A 20,939-nucleotide genomic window follows, 5' to 3' on the forward strand; every position below is an offset into this window, starting at 1 on the left:
AACTGAACGAGGCTTGGATATAATAAAGTATATTTATTCCTTAAATAGGTAAACACAGCAATATAGTACAGTAACAGGCAAGATGTAACACTTACTTGGGGGTGGAGAATGAAAAGTATCAAGTAGCAATTCTCCAGCAATCAGGTAACAATCAAAATGGTATCAGAAGACAATGGATATAGAGTTGACCACAGTTTATATATCTTTGTCATCCTATTATTAACATTGAGTACAGGCCATTGGATAGCAATTACCTGCAGCCAATGTTTAACATGGGAACACAAATTAATCCATGCCCCGAGCTGGTTAGCTCATGCGCACTGGGACCCTGGGGGTCTCATTTCTGTAGCCCCACATTTACATCAGGGACGCCGGCCAGTCTACCAAAAGGGATTTCTGGCAGGATGCCCCTTGTTTACAGGTGTAAAACATGACACTCACAGATCACTCTAGTTTGAGGTGTCTCCGCCTTCAGGAAAACAGTGAAGGTGGCAAAATCCTTTGAACAACACTTAAGTCCTAGACATTGGGTTGCCTCTCTGACCATATGTATGCAAAGGAATTTCCTCTGGGTTTTATCCCTGCCTTGGGATACAGTATTACAGGTAAAATACAAACATATTAAAATATCCGGTTCCGTTAGGTCCAGCGGGTCCAAACTACCCAGATCTCAATGCCAGAACTGGGACACCATATGGTCCAAGTTTCAGCCCGCTACGACCTTCGGAACCGGACTTACACAAATACCACTTAAACCGTTTCCTATTTTAGTAACAAAAAACTCTGCTGTAAATTAAATCACGGTTTTTCACTAAATCCCCATAGACTTTCAATGGCAAACCGCCGCTGTTTGCAGCTATGGGAATCCACCGCCAGTCTATGGGGTTTCTCCGCCATAGCCGGTCAATGGAAATTGGCCGCCATTGGAGTCTATGGGAAATTCCCGAACTTTCAAGGGGGTCCATACTCCGTCGGGTTGGTCCAAGAAGGTCAAGGATGGTTCTGCAGCCATGCCGGAACAGTGCCTACAGGTACCCCAAACCCTGGCCCTCGGTACCCTCCGGAACCGGAGTTATGGATTCTTGATTTGTAGCTTTTCGGACTTAGTCTAATTCCTGAGCTGTTTCTGCCGCTGCCATTGGAACCTATGGCGCGACCCGCTCGCTGCAGCCCGACCCTTTCTGGGGGTCCATGATTCGTGGACCTGCTGGTGGTCGAGTGGGGGGAGGTCTAGGAACTAGGGGCAAAAATAATTTTATTTCTGGGTGCCCTAGAACTGTAGATTCCCACGCCACTTAACGTTGAACTTGACTAATCAGTGATCAAAGCTCTTTTTCAGAAAAAGTATCCGCTTTGCGATTTTGTGGTTTGGACGGCAGCCAACTCGTTCCTGGAAAGCGCCGTTGAGGAATCTCCATTGAAGTCAATGAGCCCATTGACTTACAATGGGAAACTGCCGCTCCTCCTCTCGGACACCACCTCCTGGTCTTTGAGGGAAACAGGCCCAAAACAGCAAGATCCGCCATTGAAATGCATTGAGCTCTAATGGCGGCCTATGGGACTCTGCAAAATGGTGCCTGAAAAGGCGGGAAAATTACACAAAGGGCTATAATCACTAAAGAACTATTAACCCTTGCCCTCCCGGATGGATCCCAGTGTGTGTGTGTGATGCAGACACTGATATAACAAGATATAATAATAAAGCATGGGGACAGGGGAATATACATTTTCATGCTATAACAAGGGTTAAACCACATTTCTGGACCGCAGTCCAGTTAACCCCTTGTCTTCCTGGTGAGGTCAGGGGATTGCCAAATCGGGTGCAACCCCTTTAATACCGGGCCACCCCCTTCCTCTAAAATCGGTGCCTGGACCCCTGCTTTTTTACTTGTTTATTAATGACCTTGAGGTTGGGATCGAGAGCAAAGTCTCCATCTTTGCTGATGATACTAAATTGTGTAAGGTAATAGAATCGGAGCAGGATGTAATTTCTCTTCAGAAGGACTTGGAGAGACTGGAAACGTGGGCAGGTAAATGGCAAATGAGGTTTAATACAGATAAATGTAAGGTTATGCATTTGGAATGCAAGAATAAAAAGGCGACTTACAAATTAAATGGAGATATATTGGGGGAATCCTTGATGGAGAAGGATTTAGGAGTGCTTGTAGACTGCATACTTAGCAATAGTGCCCAATGTCATGCAGTAGCTGCAAAGGCAAACAAGATCTTATCTTGCATTAAACGGGCAATGGATGGAAGGGAAGTAAACATAATTATGCCCCTTTACAAAGCACTAGTAAGACCACACCTTGAATATGGAGTACAATTTTTGGCACCAATCCTAAGAAAAGACATTATGGAGAGAGTGCAGAGAAGAGCCACCACATTAATAAAGGGGATGGACAATCTAATTTATGAGGAGAGGCTAGTTAAATTAGATTTATTTACATTAGAAAAGAGGCGTCTAAGAGGGGATATGATAACTATATACAAATATATTCGGGGACAATACAAGGAGCTTTCAAAAGAACTATTCATCCCACGGGCAGTACAAAGGACTCGGGGCCATCCCTTAAGGTTGGAGGAAAGGAAATTTCACCAGCAACAAAGGAAAGGGTTCTTTACAGTAATGGCAGTTAAATTGTGGAATTCATTACCCATGGAGACTTTGATGGCAGATACAATAGATTTGTTCAAAAAAAGGTTGGACATCTTTTTAGATGGGAAAGGTATACAGGGATATACAATACGTATTCATGGGAAGGATGTTGATCCAGGGATTAATCCGATTGCCAATTCTTAGAGTCAGGAAGGAATTAATTTTTACCCTTTAATGGGGTTTTTTGTTTGCCTTCCTCTGGATCAATAAGTATATATAGATATAGGATAAAGTATCTGTTGTCTAAATTTAGCATAGGTTGAACTTAATGGACCTATGTCTTTTTTTAACCTCATCTACTATGTCAAAATTAGCTGCATAGTTCTAAGTCTGATTGAAGCTCTTATAACCTGTATAATACAGGGGAAAGCACTCTATTAGATTTGTCGCAATCAAACTGCATGCAGGTTCCCATGAGTGTGGAATGAAGTGAACTTTAACCATTTAAAAGTGGGAAGGGGTAAGCTTCATACTAGAGAAGGAGGAGCCACCCTCCAAATCAGTTAGGACCAGCTAAACAAGAATTGCAAAACATACAGGACCCCTATAAGCTCATATTGAACCCCCAATATGAGGGGTTCAATATGAGCTTATAGGGGTCCTGTATGTAATGGTACTTCACCCCCAAAGATTAAAACAGATGTTTCTGGGGACCTTGGATTGATGTTGGAGGTGTTGTGGACAATTAGGAGATTTTGCACATATTTGGTGGTTCTGCCTAAAAATGCAGGTGTATTGGAAGATGATTTTGAAATTAATAAAAGATGTGACAAAATCCCGCTAGGTCCAACTCTTGTTATTTTGGCCAAACCTACAGTATGGAAGGTGTAAATTCCTATACACAAAAATTAATTCTGCATATTCTAACGGCGGCTAGGTGTGTTGCAGCAGCTGCCTGGAAAAAGACAATCCCGCCCTCCAGAAGAGAGGTTATCAGAAGGGTTAATGATGTTCAATTGATGGAAAAACTTACCTCATTCCTGAACCACACCACTAGGAAGTATGATAGGGTCTAGGAGTCCAGGGATGCTGGATAGGGGCGCGCCCCGGAGTGAGAGAGGATTTGGGGGTAGTGTGTGTAAAATATGTTATTTACCAAAATGTGTATTATTTGTAATGTGATTGTTGTTGTTGTTGTTGCTTGTAACAAATTTGACACAAAATGGATGTTTCCCCCCGTCTCTTTATTTTTGTATCTCTCCCCCCCCCCCATTTATCTGTGAAAACTAATAAAAATATAAGTTTAAAAAAAAAATACATTACCCAGCCATCATATAGTAAATTAAAGTTGTACTTACCCCTGCCAGGATTAAGGCTGCCCTCGTCCTCATCTTCATTCTGTATCTTCCGTGGCAGCAACATTTAAATTAAAAAACTTCTGGCTACTAACCCCTTAATTAAAATAGCGGTTATTAACTGCTAAGGTGATTAAGGGGTTGCTGGCCAGTAGCTAGTTCTTATTTTTTTATTTTACTGTGGGTGCCACGGAAGATGAGGAGAACCAGAGGGACGAGGACGGCCTTCATCCTGACAGGGGTAAGTACAACTTTTATTTACTATAGGATTGCTCGTCTATTTGTAATGAGCAAATGCACTGTCATCCAAATATGGGTAAAAGGGCTTTTTCTCATTACTGGATGTGTTGGGGGGGGTGAGGGGGGTTGTTGGGGCTAGAACGAGTCGGTAGTAGGGTGCCCATTGATTGCCAATGTGGGTATCTATGCCCCCATTGAGGGCTTTGGTAACCACAGTGACAATCATTGGATATTATGGCTACTGTATTTGTTTTAAAATATTATTGTATGTCATTTTATTGCACTGTATTGTATATTTGAATGGGCAAAAACGCTATTTGTTATATTTGGCTAATAGCACTTTTTCCCATTCCTGTTTGGTGGTAGAGGGGTGGTTTAACCCCTTGATTACCTTAGTGGTATTAACCACTAAGGTAATCAAGGGGTTAACTCCTCCCGCAATCCTCCCGGGAGGCCTAACCACCCATCCTGGGGTAACTACAATCTGGGACCGGGACATTTACATTTGCTGGAGATACCGGCAACCCCTACGGAGAGGCCTGTAAGAGCTGTGCATGGAGATGCCACCTCTCTGTGCAGCTCTTCCAGACTGCAGGAGCAAAATAGAACGTTAAATGTAATTTAAACAGTTGTAGTCCACTCGTTTGTCTGCTTGGTGCTCACTGTCTTTCCTTGTTGTCCTCCACTCGATCAACTGTGTGCTTCCGCGTCACGTGACTCGTAGCTCATGACGTCAGCGTGTGCGTCGTCAATTGGGGGTTGGACTTCGGCAGACACTCACTCCCCCTCCAGGCCAGCTGTGCAATGTGTGTTTTAGAGAGAGGGTTGGAAATCCATCTAGCTAGCAGCTTGCATAGGACAGCTCTGCAGCCTGAGACAGCCCAACAAGGAAAGACAAAAAAAGACCCAGCAGACAAACGAGTGGACTACGACTATTCCGGTGGTTATTGTAACCCAGCCTATCACATACTGAAGTGCCTTTAACAACTTACCTACTGTATGTAAGTGTTTATAACCGTTATCTCTTTCATATCAACTGACCATACTACACCATGGGTTTTTGCGCTTTTTTCTTTTTGTCTTTTTTGATATAGCAGAGAGACATTCAAAAACTTTTGTCAGTACAGCAGGTGTAAGGTCAGGGGTTGAAATGTAAATTTGTGTGTCATAAGCATAGGGGTGATATTTGAACCCAATAGATGTGATTAGGTCATCTAAGGTAGTTTCCTATAGTTTGCATCGGACCTGAGGGTTAGATCCAGTTTTAAGAAGCTGCATGTTTTGTCTGAATTGGATTCTGTGATTTTGTGTATATGGAAATCCTACTATATATTTTTTTTAAATGCACATGCACTGAAAAGTATGTTTCTATTTTTCATTTTATTATACCATTGTAACGGGTATTCCCTATCAATACAGACGCTACTACTGTGCCGTGTAACCTGTGAGGCTTTCAGGAGCCTAAGCCTCCGCTGAGGGAACCTGGGGAGCATGCATAGAACTCGATCTCAATGTGCAACGCCTCTACCTGAGAGGAATCCCAACAGAGTGGGATGAGGCCCTCGCTGGAACAATCACATCAAACAACACTGGCAAGACAGAACTGACTTTACTGCATCGCATATATATATATACTCAATGAACAGGTGTCCCTGTAATAGGACACACTTAATAACGTGACTTGTATGACCCTCCCGCCTACACCGGGTGATCCCACCCCATGTCCAAAACCCCACACAATATGTCCCCTTCCGTTTAGGGGACAGATATGGGTGACTGCGCAGCCACGTGTCCCGAACACTGATAGATAGAACCGTTGGTGCACTTGTTGATCAAAGTTACCTGCAGTGCTCGGACCTGCAACGGGCTTCACAAAGGATCCGATGACCGAAGAACACCGGAACCATCCTATGGGCCGATCCCACGTGGAATGCCGTGCAACGACAACGGAGGTCTATGTCCACCCCTCTGAAGGAACGGCAGCATCCACTGTACTTCTACTGACTCGCTATGATAAGAACAAGGTCACTGACCTGGGGCCTGTCCCTGCAGTACTCCGCTACTGGTGGCTCAGAGCTATCTGGGGCCTAGGGGGCTGCTGGCCTAGTGCAGAGAGTCACTGACTCCTGCACCCTACCTCCTTCCCCTAGCTGCTCCAGCCGCCGACTGACTAACATGCTCAAAGCCCACGAAAATGTATCAATCCCTCTGTGCAGGGAGATACTCCAGCCCTATTGGCTCACGCGAAGGCTCTAGGGACTTTTAGTCCCTTCCAAGAGCCTTCCCTGGTAGGTTAGGGTCCGCGCGCTTCTTCCTGCGCATCCGCAACTCTTCCAAGCAATGATGGCGGCGCCCTGCACTTCGATCCGCCGGGACCTTCGCTACGTGACCGCGGCCTTAGCAACGGCCCACACGCTTCCCCGGCAACCAGCTGTATCCCTGCGATGGCGCGCTGCTCGCTACCATGCCCCCACACCTCTCCGCGAGCAGCCGTAAGTACAAGGAAGGGGAGGGCCGCAAAGGAAGGGGGGGAACCTGGCTACACCATTATCATTTCTTTAGGTTAGAGTACCAGCTTAGTTATTAACAGTGTTCGACAAATCACCCAAAAATCTACTCGCCCAACCAAAAAATCTACTCGCCACCTAGTCCCGCCCCCACCCCTAGTCCCGCCCCCAACCCTAGTCCCGCCCCCAACGACGCTTTAAAATAAAATATATAAATAAAATACATTTAATAAATTCCTAGTCAGAACAACATTCATTTTTGACATAAATGTATTTATTGTATTACATTATACTACAATTAGGCCTTGTTACGTGTGTGTGTGCGTAAATTTCAGATCTAGAAATAAAAGCCAGATGTGAATGACTAGTTTCCTGAACCTCTTAACCAGTGTCTGGACGTCCCCGCTTCACAATATCTAAAGCAGTAATCCCGCCTGGGATCTTACCTGATCCGCAGTCCCTCAATGTCCAGGTACCTCATTCCCGCAATGTTACACATTGGAGGGGATGTGTTCCCTACCTGTCTTCTGGGTTAGGGGGGATTCCGATATCTTCCGTGTGAAGCTTGAGTCAGATCTGGAAGACAGCAGTATAGGTTATTTCGGTGTAGTATAGGGCAAGTAAGATATATAGGGTAAATAAGAGATCCAGAGTGTGGGGGGGTTAGAGAGATAGAGGGAGAGAGAGAGTGTGTGGGGGGGAGAGAGAGAGAGTGTGGGGGGGAGAGAGAGAGAGTGTGGGGGGGAGAGAGAGAGAGTGGGGGGAGAGAGAGAGAGTGGGGGGAGAGAGAGAGAGAGAGAGTGGTGGCAGAGAGAGAGAGTGGGGGGGGAGAGAGAGAGAGTGGGGGGAGAGAGAGAGAGGGGTGAGAGAAAGAGAGAGTGGGGGGAGAGAGAGAGAGTGGGGGGAGAGAGAGCGGGGGGAGAGAGAGAGAGCGGGGAGAGAGAGAGCGGGGGGAGAGAGAGAGAGAGAGTGGGGGGAGAGAGAGTGGGGGGAGAGAGAGAGTGGGGGGAGAGAGAGAGAGTGGGGGGAGAGAGAGAGTGGGGGCGAGAGAGGGTGTGGGGGAGAGAGAGAGGGTGTGGGGGGGAGAGAGAGGGTGTGGGGGAGAGAGAGGGTGTGGGGGAGAGAGAGAGTGTGGGGGGAGAGACACAGAGGGGAGAAACGGTTTGTGACACACACAGAGGGTGGGTGATACACAGAGAGAGGGTGACTGACTGACTGGGGGGGGTGACTGACTGGGGGGGTGGTGACTGATTGGGGGGGTGGTGACTGATTGGGGGGGTGGTGACTGATTGCGGGGGTACCTATGGTGTCACACACATACACATGCTCCCATACACACATACACTTGCTCCCATACACATGCTCCCATACACATACACACATACACTTGCTCCCATACACATACACACATACACTTGCTCCCATACACATACACACATACACACATACACTTGCTCCCATACACATACACACTTGCTCCCATACACACATACACTTGCTCCCATACACTTGCTCACATACACTTGCTCCCATACACATACACACATACACTTGCTCCCATACACATACACACATACACTTGCTCCCATACACACATACACTTGCTCCCATACACATACACTTGCTCCCATACACTTGCTCACACACACACACACACACACACGGGGGGGGGGAAGGAAAGGCCACGACCAGCACCACCACCACGCTCCTCCCCCACCCACCCCCCGCTCGTGGGGGGGGGGTGGCAGGCCGACACCCCCCCCCCCCCATAACTCACGCGGGCATATTGGAAGCTTTGGGGAGGCAGGGTGGGTGGGAGGCACGTGGCGAGGTATCCCCCAGGGGACAGTCAGCCCCGCAGTGGCCGCCACTACCCTGCTCCCCTCGCCGGCATGTCTTCACAGTGCGCGGCCAAGCAGCTTTGCAGACTGCTTCTTCCCCCCAGCCCGCGGCGGCATGAAGCTAGCTGGCGGGGAGGTGGCAGGGTAGGTGGGAGTCACGTGGTGAGGGCCGAGTCCCCCCCCCCCGCACGCCAACCGGGCTGCCAGCAGTGGGGACCTCCCGCCCGGGGCAGCGATCGGTGGATCGAGGGGGAAGGGGACAGGAGCAGGGGACAGGAGGAGGGGAAGGGGACAGGAGCAGGGGAATGGAGGAGGGGAAGGGGACAGGAGCAGAAGAAGGGGACAGGAGGAGGGGAAGGGGACAGGAGCAGGGGACGGGGACAGGAGAGCTGCCGCGGTGGGGAGTAGGGAGCCATGTAGGGACCAGGGGTATCGCAGGGAAGGAGCAGAGGGGCCGCAGCATGGCGAGTACTTACTCTTGATGTCCGGGCAGAAAGAATGGCCGCTCGTTGGGGGCGGGCTCATATAGAGCCTGGCCGCGCGCCCACAAATCCTGGGAGCGCGCGCCAAACAGCAGTCAGGTAGGGAGTTTTTTTTTTGTTTTTTTAAACGCGAGCAGGGAAATTTCAGCGCGAACGGGGGAAATTTAAAAAAAAAACACGTGTGCTGCTTGGGCCAATAGTTACTCGCCCGGGGGTTAAATCCACCCGCCCCGGGCGAGTAAATGTATAGGATTGTCGAACACTGGTTATTAATATGTCAGAGGGATTACCCCTATAAATTAATACTCCTGTTGATTTTATACATTTGAACTAATATCAGCAATTACTTTTCTTATTTCTCTGCTATATCATCCTGGATGGCCCTCCGCCATTTAACATGTCAAAAACAGAGCTCCTCATATTTCCTCCCAAACCTGGCCCTACTACCTCCTTCAACATTACTTTTGGAAGTGCTATAACACCCAATAGCACAAGCACGCTGCCTAGGGGTCACACTCGACTCCTCTCGCATTCAAAAGGTAGCTAAAACCTGTCATTTTTTCCTCTGCAATATTACAAAGATGTGCTGTGATGTGGGGTGCTATGGTATCTCTGGGTTGCACCCTGAAGATATGGCCCACGTCATGGGAACATGTATATAAATGTATTATTGCTGTGTTCCCCATGTGAATTTATGTCCCTGTCCCTTCTTAGGTGTTTGTATTGTTTGAGGCCTATGTGGGATTGGACCTATTTCCTAAATAGCCTGTTTGGGTTTATGACTCCGGAACCGTTGGGGCTAGCAACTAGTTTCTGGTACTCTTGACAAAGTGCCGTAAGGGCATGAAACGCATCAGCGTGGTCCTCCGCGAGGGACTTGCTATTTTTGTATGCTCCGATGATTAAACAAATATATTTTTTAGTGACCCAGCAGTATTGGCTTATTTTTCGTCAGTTCCATGATAGCAGTGCATGGCATTTTTCCCCCGGCTGGTTCCTTCTTACTAGTTTCTGGTACCGCCACCTTGCTAGAAGGGTTGAAACATTTTGGGGAAAAACCCAGAGTCTCTGGGAACCCCTTTCTGCTAATCGAAAAAATTATTCTTTGCTGGAAAGAATTAGTGCTACACTGGCGACACGTTTTATTCTGTGTTGGCTAGTTCCGCAAGCCGGGAGATGTCCCGGCTTGCTAGCCAAATCCCCTCGGCGTGCCGCGCGTCACCGATTCGCAGTCACGCTTCATCGGGTGCCTGCGCCCCATGCACGCGTGCCCAGGGCTCCCCGATGGAGCCCTGGTGCCCCGCGATGTGGGGGACCGCGGTGGGGGGTTCCGGGGGACCCGGCGGACCCGGAGAGGGGAGGGGGAAGCCCCGATCGGAGGACCGCTCCTCCGAGGCTTCGGCGCGCACGGGACACCCCGGCACGCGCCCGGTTACTGTCACGGCCGAGACCAGGCAAAGGTAAGAATAAACTCGGCCGCGACAGTATATCCCTTTCTCTGAAATGCACCAATCTGCTACATTGCCCTAACATCGGTTCCGGAGGTCCTGGAAACTCCCCGTTAGTGGACCCTGGGGTACAGTGGGACTGCCTATCACCACAAATCATAATCTTTTAGGGGTTTCGGGGTTCACCCCAGTAACAAAGTGGACATGGGAAGTTTTATTCCTTCATTCCTAATGAGGGACCATGGGGCCAGGTGACGACTCTTCCTTGCATACTAATGCCTCTGCTTGCATATCTAATGAAGCCAGTTGGTGGGATCATCAAAGGGTGTAATCTAACAATTGTCAAGGCTTCCCCAGTCACCCCAGTCTCGCAGACCCTGTTCCTCACTCCAAGGAAATAGTGTCAATAGTTTGCGCCTAACTCAGCCAGATCAAAAGAGACCAAGAAAACTCTGTGTGCAGACATTCTGAAATCTCCCTGACGTTTGAGGTATAACTGAAAGATTTGTGTGTGTGTGTGTCTGTCTGTCTTAGAGCAGCTCAGGCAGTCAGTCTGTGTCTGCACCTGGATCTCGAAGGGACTGTATATGGTATACCTTACGGCGTGTACTATGAGTCTCTTGCAGGAGGGTTGAGTGGACTTGTGGAACTAAATCCCTGTCTGTTTGAGGGACCCGGATCCATACGCTCTGGTGGGTCCTGGGCGAAGAAACCAAGCCAAAGTAACCAAAGTCTTTTTGAAGTATTCCTCTAGCCATCAGCTTCTGCCTGCCGCAGAGAGCTGATACCTTTTAACCCTTGCGCCAATGAACCAGTGGAGGCCATCTACGGACTAGTGGGGCAGCTTCTACCGGTAATTGCACCAAGGCCAAGGACTGTTTTTATCTGTTGTGCTCTCCAAGTGGCCCCAGGACACATTGCTGTACCCTATAATGGACTGTTTCCCCAACCTGAAAACAGAGGGACTATTGCAGCTAACCCTGGCACTACCTCCTGGTAACCTACCTCCTTGTGGGGAAAAATCCAATCCTTTCCCGGGTTGGTCAGAAAGTTGATAATTTGTATTTTGTGGACGTTTGTATGCTTCTATTCTGTTGCCCTTGCAAATAATCATAGTTTTTTGAATGCCGTGTCTTGGGTTGGCGATCCAACGAACTTGCAGGTTCTGCTCAGTACCGTTACGTGACATACGCCCCTTTCGCTTTTGCTCTACTGCTAAAACTCTGACACAAGCCCTCATTCTCTCCCGTCTCGATTACTGTAACCTCCTGCTGTTCGGCCTGCCTGGCTCTCACCTGTCTCCCCTACAAAATATCCTAAACACTGCTGCCAGAATCACTCTACTCTTTATTAAATCTGTCTCAGTGTCTGAAGGAAAATCCGTTATTTCCTTCCCCTGGCTTCAGAACCAAAAGGAACCTATTCTCTGCAGAGAAAAACTGAGGCCAAACTGAAGGAAAATCCGTTATTTCCTTCCCCTGGCCTCAGAACCAAAAGGAACCTATTCCCTGCAAAGAAAACTGAAGCCTTGTGACTGGATGCACAATCTGCACCATTTTGCAGCAGACTTCCCCGGAGAAGCTTTCACGCCCTGCAACTGTTATCTTCGATCTTTGATGAACCTTATCAGGCCTGGAAGACGAACGAAATGAAACGTAACGCACGCCAGGTTTCAAATCCTTTGTCTCAATTTATTACTCATAGGGTAATGATTTTTATACAGAAAAAAAAAGATATTGGTTAGAGGCGTATCATAGGCGTGACATAGGTGTGTCTTGGGCGTAGCTTTGATTAGAGGCGTGATTTAGGGGCAGGACATATTAGTGGCGTGACATTTGAGACGTGTCCTTTTCAATACAAGCAATGTTCTGAATACATAGCTTATTCATTGTCTGTTATCAAAAGAGACCTTGAGTCTTAGCAACTTTATTACATTATCTTGCTTCTTGCAGAGAACCATTCTATTATATTCTACTAAAACACCAGGAAATTGACATCACAAAAGTATCTAGTAATATCCAGACCAGGAAGAAAGGAAATGCAATTTAGCAGAGAAACTGAGTGCATTTATGAATTATATTTCAGCAAAAGGCTGACTACAGAATCTTAACTAGTTATGACCAGACAAAATGGAAAATTAACATGAGTGCAGACTCTGGCCTGACATACTGGTCCTAACAGTGTCTCCCCTGCTGAAATCCCTCCCCTTGCTTGTTATGAAATCCCGTATCACACACTAAATTCTCCTCCTCGCTTTTAAAGCTTTATACTCTAATGCTCCTCCTTACATCTGGGCCCTAATTTCTCGCTATACACCATCCCGACTCTTGCGTTCTGCTCAAGCATGTCTTCTCTCTACCCCTTCTGTATCTAAAGCCCTGTCTCGCCTTAAACCTTTCTCACGGACTGCCCCACTATCTGGAATTCCCTTCCCCTCAATATCCGACTAGCAACCCCTCTATCCACCTTTAAGACCCACCTTAAACACACCTGCTTAACGAAGCATATGAGTAGCTCCATGGCTGATACTTTACACCTCGTACATAAACCTTGGCCCCTTGCTGACGCACTTACCAGAACGCCCTCCTACTGTCTCTGTACGTTCTTCCTACCTACCAATTAGATTGTAAGCTCTTCGGAGCAGGGACTCCTTTTCTTAAATGGTACTTTTGTCTGAAGCACTTATTCCCATTTTGTTTGTATTATTTGTTATTTATGTGATTGTCATTTGTATTACTGCTGTGAAGCGCGATGTACATAAATGACGCTATATAAAGACATAGATACATACATACATTACAAAGGTAGTATACTGGTATGATGGTGATTGATCTTTATAAGTTTTCCATAGTCTGGATGTTTAAACTGGGTTCCTTGTATTAACCCACTGCGATAGGTCATGTAATGTATGTACAGTATGTCTTTATTTATATAGCGCCATTAATCTACATAACGCTTCACTGTAGTAATACACGTGACACTCAGCGTGATGTCATGCATCCTTGGCATTTGTACAGAAATAGCCTTCCTTGAGAGTAGCAAGTATATTTTTAGGGTATAATCCTTAATATTTATCCCCGGGACCTGTCTTCACAATGTCTTTTGAATTTATTTTTGTTTATAGGCAAAGAGTGGTCTTTGTTTAGTGTGTTGCTTCCGCTAGGCTTCTGTCAAGAATATGCTCTTGCTCTTCTTCTTTAGCTATACTTGAGTAATAATAGGTAATCACATTTTTTTTTTTTTTTTGCTCTGGTCTGTGGAGTAAGTGGTTGTTCTCTATTTAGATGTATTGCATTCTAAGCACAATATAATACCTCTGTTATTCTGTATCCTCTGGCTAAAAACTTCTGTGCCATGTTGTCGATTTTGCTCTATTTTTTTTTCTGGATCATTTGCTATCCTTGCTACAGAGATAATTTGGGGAAAGGGTAATCCTTTTTTCAAGGAACGGATAAAAACTTGCACATTGTAATTAAGTATTTTGGTCTTACATACAGACTAGTTTTAAGTGCTATATCAGTCTTGGTCACGGTCACGTCTAAAAAGTGTATAATGATGGCATCTTAATTGGCTGTAAAACGTATTGGACTATTATATTCATTGATCCCACTAATGAACTCCAATAGCTGAAGTTCATTACCTGACCCCAAAAAGAACAGGTCATCAATGTATATATAGTAATGAGATGTATTGTCTGTGTTCATGTCTCTGAACAATATGTGCTGACTCATAACTTGCCATATACACATTGGCGAATGAAGGTTCCATATTAGACCCCAAAGCAGTCCCAGTTAATTGTAGAAAAAAAAGCTTTCTCAAATTTAAAGGATTTACATGTCAACACTATTGTCAAAAGTTCAAAAATTGAACTGCTGTTCTTTCTTGTATCTGTGATCGTATCAGTATTTCAGTTATAATGTCTATACCTTTAGTGTGTCGAATGACTGTGTCTAAACTACGTGCATCCATTGTTTCCAGGTATGTAATATTGTAAATATCCATGATCGGGCTGACTACTTTCAGAAAAGATGTGGTTGGACAAAGGTCCTAATAGAGACCGAAACGTTGATCTGATTACTTAATACTTTCTTCAGTTTTTCAACAAGTCCTCTGGAGTGCAGGCTATTATTTATAGGTGGACACGGTAGCCGTTTTAGAGAATCCCAAGGAAGAGGAGCCATGTGAGAGGCAAGTTTTCATGAAGCGAGGCAAGCTCTTCAGTGCACGGTCTGATGGAGACTGGTGCTGTTCGTGGCTCTATTCTGCAGATTGTCACTTAAGGTTATCAACTAATGCTTGTGCAAGACAAGCTTCAGATATTCTAAAATCCAAGTTCCCCCCTAGAAGCCAAAGCCTTACACTGTATTATAAGAGAATTATTACTGAACAAAGTGATGAAGGAAGTTCGGTGTTTAGAAAGATTCTGGAATAGATTCCTGTTCTCTGTAGTCAAGAAAGCATCTGGAGACTTAAGAGCAGGTCTGGATCTCAAAGGAGTAAATACATTTTTTAACATCAGGAGATTCAAAATCATTTCCCCTCAAGCAGTAATTGAAGAAGTCAAGCTCAGGGACTGCTTGTTCTCTATAGACCTAAGATATATGCATACCTGCAGATACCAATTTCACAAAACCACCAGAAATACCAAAGTTTCACAGTAAAAGAAAAATATTACCCACTTTTCATTTTGAGTTCATAACTTCTCCCAGGACCTTCAGTAAGGTGTTGGTTCCACAATTAACCAAGCTCAGGAAAGAAAGAAACAGAATCCAGATCTATCCCTAGTGAGATGATCTACTAATAAAATCTCAGCAAAAATAATTGCTGATAGAGCACACACAGAAGGTGATTGCGTTTCTGAAACGGCATTGGTGAATAATAAACACCCACAAGAGTCAATTAATTCCATCTCTGTCACTAACTTTCTTGGGAGTTCCAGACAATACAAGGAAGGAATCTATTTGCCCCCAAGCAGAATGTAGCAATTTGCAGAACAAGCCGCAAAGATAAGGTAGTCATATCGGGTCTCGGAAAAAGATTACGTTTGCCTCAACGCTAATCGCTGTAAAGGGAACAAGACTCCATGAATTATTTTGTGGATCAATGGAACAAAGATCCAAGATCCCTAAAGCAGAGAATGTGTCTCTATCCCCCAACAAATTGGGATCTAAGATGGGAAAATATTCTCTCTCCAGGAAGAGTCATTGGTAACTTTCACCACCAGTGCCAGCAAGACTGTATGGGGAACACAGATTGGAGCTTCATTGGTACAAGGAAGTTGACATAGATTGTACAGCAACCTTCCAGCAAATATGCTAGCACTGCACACGGTCGTGAGAGCTCTGTTTTTCCTTAAAAATATATTCGGGGCGCAAATATAAAAATACAATAAAAAAATGAACTGCAGTAAAATATATTGCGAAACGAGGGATATAGGGGTATGGGGTACCTGGTAGTAAGTGTGAAGGCCTAGGATATGTGTCTCATATAAGTAGTAGCAGCAGAGAAGAAAAATCCCTGTGAAAGCGCACACCTCCAAAATGATTTATGATTTGTGTATAAAAAGTAACTTTTATTGATATTATTGTAAAATTTAGACACCAACAGCTAGTGTCTCATAAAATTGCCAAAAATGGTGCAGCCAGTGTAAAACAATAGCCTGACACCCAAGTGAAACAACACTTAAAAGCCACTGCCTGCAGGGTACTATGTACCTAATGGATGTCTGATAACTGAGCCCTTCCAGGATCTATTGCCAATAATGAATCCTCAGTGGGTAATTGAGTAGGCCTCTTTAGTAGGTGCAGAGAAGAGGTGAGATGGGGAGAGATGTACCTATGATTGGTATATCAGAGGGTATATAAATCTCAATATATATAAATTTCCTTTACCCCATGCCCTAATTGGGCATTAGTGTAGTCATATAGTTCATAATATTTCGGAACTGCACAGGATGCGGGAGTGTCGGCATGGGGGAGAAAGATTTTTCTGCACTGTTTGTCACTGATCACTAGCGTCGAGTGCCACTTGAGCTCTTTGTTCATCTGCAGATGTGCTGTCACTGGCCAGATTAGCTCTGCGTTGCCTGTAGTATGTGTGTGAGGACTAATATAGTGGGGATTAGAGGACTAGACTGACCACAGTGTCCAAAGTAAAATGGTAGTAATAGTGGACGGTTTAAACTATATACCCCATACCCCTACCCCCATAGATCCCCGAATGTGGACTTGAGCTGTATTTCACACTGCCTCGTGGCAGACTTCCTTGGCGCATGACATCACCCTATGACCCTTGACCTGTTGCATGTTTCGCTGGACAACCAGTCAACTTCTATGGGGGCTGTGTTGGTTCTATCAGATGTCCCTTTTATGCACAGTATGGTTACTATGGTAAAATTATTACCTAGATCACAGTGAGCCTCATGAGGTGGTACATATATAAAGAACTTTAAAGAAATTAGTGTAAGCTTCTACATAGATTTGAAGTTAATAGTTTGAAATGCTTAATTTGCAGTGCCATGTTTAAACCACCATATTTGTAACAGTTTTCAATTGGATATTTACTGCTTTTATTTAAAGCATTGCATAAAACAGAAGGCTATTACATTTTAGATGTGTGTGAACCTGTTGTGGTATAGCTGTGTACACCAGTCTGGTGACATTCGTAGTGGTATCTCACAAACTTCTGCACAGGTAGATACATCTATTTAAATTAAGTAGATCCATCTGACTCCCCTTTGAAAATTGGGACAGGGCTCTATTGCAACAGTAAGCCAGATAGAACTACACACTAGAAACCATGTCCCCTCATGGGTTAAATGAAGGATTTGTAAAAACACATACTTCATTTAAATAGATGTATCTACTGGTGCAGCAGTCAATGAGGTACCACTAGCATCTGAGAAGCTGGTTATGAGGTTTCTGCAGACCGTCAAATACCAAAGAAACCAAATAAAGCAGAGCAGTTTCCACGTCATAGGACTTCAAGGAACAAGCGTCTCCAATGCATATTTGTAGAACAGCATTCTGGTCCTCTTTAAACACTTTCATGAAATACTATAAATTGGACCCTCAAGCCTCAGCTTGAAGCAAGCTTTGGCAGAAAGGTTCTGCAATCGTATGTCTATTAAATAAATGGTTAATTAAGATTTGTTTCTCCATGTCTTTTTTTCCTTCCCATGTTTTTAGCTTTTTTATATCCTAATCAGTACCCACTGCCATGTGGGGAACAGGGAACGGGAACATTTATTAATCTTATCGTACTTTTCTTTTCCTGTACGCTACCAATGGCAGTGGGTACATCACACCCTACCCTCCCTCTAATAAATGGGTCTCGGTTACCTTTTATAGCTATGGGAGAAACTGAATACTTTTCTTCAGGTAGGGGGAGGGCCCTATATACCAGTCCTGTTTTACTGCGCTGAGGGAGGAGCCATCCTGATCAGTAGCCACTGCCATTAGTGGAGTACAGGAAAAGAAAATTATGGCAAGATTAATGTTACCATTTTTTTCAAGAGGTCTAGGGAAGGTGAATTTGGCCACTGTATATCTGTTTTCATGATGCAAAGGACTGCTACTACCTAGTACCAATCTGTACAGTTATTTTACCATTTAGAGTCTTTCTGTAAACATACAGACAATAATTTTAACAACACAGACAAAACATGTATATTCAACTTCCTTCCGGACTCGTACATAATTAAACAATCCAGTTACTGTTCTTGGATCGGTAGCTAGGAATAACAAAGGTAAACATTTTGAGGGTATTATTATTATTAAATAATTTCTTTTTATATTTTTATAGGATCGTTTGCTATGGCATCTTGCTTAATATGTAAATACAAAGTTGACTGTGAAGCTGTCAGGAAGGACATTTTTAATCAGGTAATATGCTACTTTGGATATTTATTTGAATAATTGAATTGGTAAAGGATTAGAATTAATTTTCTTATAAATTCTGGGCAGTTGAGCAGGGAGTCATTTAGTCTCCACCCCGTCGGGGAGACAAATTCCCCGCGGGAGATTCAATCCGGAAGTGCGGGACTTGAATGAGCAACACTAGCTGAACAGAGAGAGGCAGAGGGAACGCCAAGACAACCTGACCGGTAGTGCTCAAGTAATTATTCCAATGCGAGTTTACTTTTGAAACCATGTGAGTGCATTCCTATCGTTATTCATAGATAAATTAGTTTAATACAAGTACACACTACGTTGTTTTTTTTAACTTTATTAGTGAAAGTGACCATAGTTACATAGTTACATAGTAGATGAGGTTGAAAAAAGACTTACGTCCATCAAGTTCAACCTATGCTAAATTTAGATAACAGATACTTTATTCTATTACTATTACTTATTGATCCAGAGGAAGGCAAACAAAAAACTCCATTAAGGGGAAAAATTAATTCCTTCCTGACTCCAAGAATTGGCAAGCGGATTAATCCCTGGATCAAAACTAGAGGGAGGTCTGACTATTTCTGACCTTCTCAGATATTACACTGCCACACATCTGAGACAGATTTCATCGTGGCACTTAGACAAAGGTATAAAATGTTGGGTGAATATTGAAAACATTCTTAGCCATTCTTTGTTCCAGTCCTCCTAAGGTGCCAAAAAGGAAATCGTCCTAATTTAGCTAGCCTCTCCTCATAAATTAGATTGTCCATCCCCTTTATTAATTTGGTGGCTCTTCTCTGCACTCTCTCTAGTTCCATAATGTATTTTCTAAGGAGTGGTGCCCAAAATTGTACTCCATGTTCAAGGTGTGGTCTTACTAATGCTTTGTAAAGGGGCATAATTATATTTACATCCCTTCCATCCATTGCCCGTTTAATGCAAGATAAGATCTTGTTTGCCTTTGCAGCTACTGTATAACTTGGACACTATTACTAAGCCTGCTGTCTACAAGCACTCCTAAATCCTTCTCCATCAAGGATTCCCCCATTTTATCCCCATTTCTTCTGTATGTCACCTGTTTATTCTTGCTTCCCAGATGCATAACCTTACATTTATCTGTATTAAACCTCATCTGCCATTTACCTGCCCAAGTTTCCAGTCGCTCAAAGTCCTTCTGAAGAGAAATGACATCCTTCTCTAATTCTACTACCTTACACAATTTAGTATCATCAGCAAAGATGGAGACTTTGATCTCGATGCCAACCTCAAGGTCATTAATAAACAAGTTAAAATGCAGTGATCCCAGTACTGATCCCTGAGGAACTCCACTCATGACCTTAGCCCAAACTGTAAAAGTTCCATTTATAACAACCCTCTGTTGTCTATCCTTCAACCAGTTTTCAATCCAGGTGTATATATTATTACTGAGTCCAATTTGCTTTATTTTGTACACCAACCTCTCGTCTGGAACCGTATCAACTTACTTTAATAGCTGAAATATAAAAAAAGATACAAAAGATTAATAATCACACATCATGCTGCTGTCATTGGGGTGAAAATCTGGAGAAGTCATGATCAATAATAGAATTACATATAAACATTTGATGGATCAATCATTATTTCTTAAAAAATGATGGTAGATCAAACTCAATGTTTAGGCCCCCAGGGGCCAAATTTTTGAGCGTATAAATCCTAAAGCTTTCACGCCTAGATTGTACTGATTCTATCCACCCCAACCCCTCCAATTGGGTTTGGGCAATCAATCCTCCAATTGGGTTTGGGGCAATCAATCCCTCTGCATATTAAATCCTCTGGATTTTGGTTGTGCTTGATCTTGAAATGATTTAAGACACTATGCTCTCTAGGCCCCTTTTGATGTTATAAACATGCTCTTCTACACGTCTCTTTAAGGGTCTACCTGTCCTTTTTAAATACTGTAGCCCACATGTGCATTCTAATAGATGCACATTGAAGCTTCTTTTGCAATTTTTAACGGATTCAATATCGAATGTTTTCCCCGTTACATTTGACTTACAAATTTTGCACATAATACTAGAACTACATCCAATACATTTGGAGCATGTATAGTACCTGTAGGCGGACGCTCACAGAGGTATGCAAGGGAAAATTAAATAAGCCTTTTATTGCGCCTGTTTCCTTACCATCAGGAAACCATCCAAAGAAGGGGTAAACAAAGATTCTATTCACTTGGGATTATTTCTAGTGAAATACTATGCAGTTCACAACTCCCTTAGATAAGCATGTCTCCCAGCCCCAAACATATAGCATGAAATGAACAGATATAAAAAATCTTGTAAATAAAAGTCTTATCTGTTCCTTGTGGTTTGGAGGGAAAATCTTCTCTGTCCCTGGTTCAGCTCCCTTTTCCTCAGGGTGTGTCAGCATTCAGGTTTAGAAGTTTTCCCTGTGTCTTGAAAGCAGCTCTGCTGTTTCTTCTGGCAGAGCTCAAGACTGTTTATCTCCAAGATCAGCTCAGGTGTGAGCTAAGGAGTCTCACTTCCTGTCTCAAAAGACAGGCTTTTCTAAGCCATCTAATCAGGCAGGTGGTGTTTGT

At 44.2% G+C, this 20,939-nt stretch overlaps 1 protein-coding gene across 10 annotated transcripts in view; it reads left to right on the forward strand.

The window, feature by feature from the left end:
* Nucleotides 1-20,939, forward strand: part of SIRT1 (sirtuin 1) — a 355,375-nt gene that overhangs the window by 262,164 nt on the left and 72,272 nt on the right. For all 10 annotated transcript variants that reach the window (XM_075613008.1, XM_075613016.1, XM_075613009.1 and 7 more), the window contains one exon: nucleotides 18,276-18,355. In XM_075613008.1, the coding sequence (XP_075469123.1) occupies nucleotides 18,276-18,355 (80 nt within the window). The remainder of the gene's footprint in view (nucleotides 1-18,275; nucleotides 18,356-20,939) is intronic.

The sequence above is a fragment of the Ascaphus truei genome, chromosome 8, assembly GCF_040206685.1.
Source record: "Ascaphus truei isolate aAscTru1 chromosome 8, aAscTru1.hap1, whole genome shotgun sequence".
NCBI classification, from domain to species: Eukaryota; Metazoa; Chordata; class Amphibia; order Anura; family Ascaphidae; genus Ascaphus; species Ascaphus truei.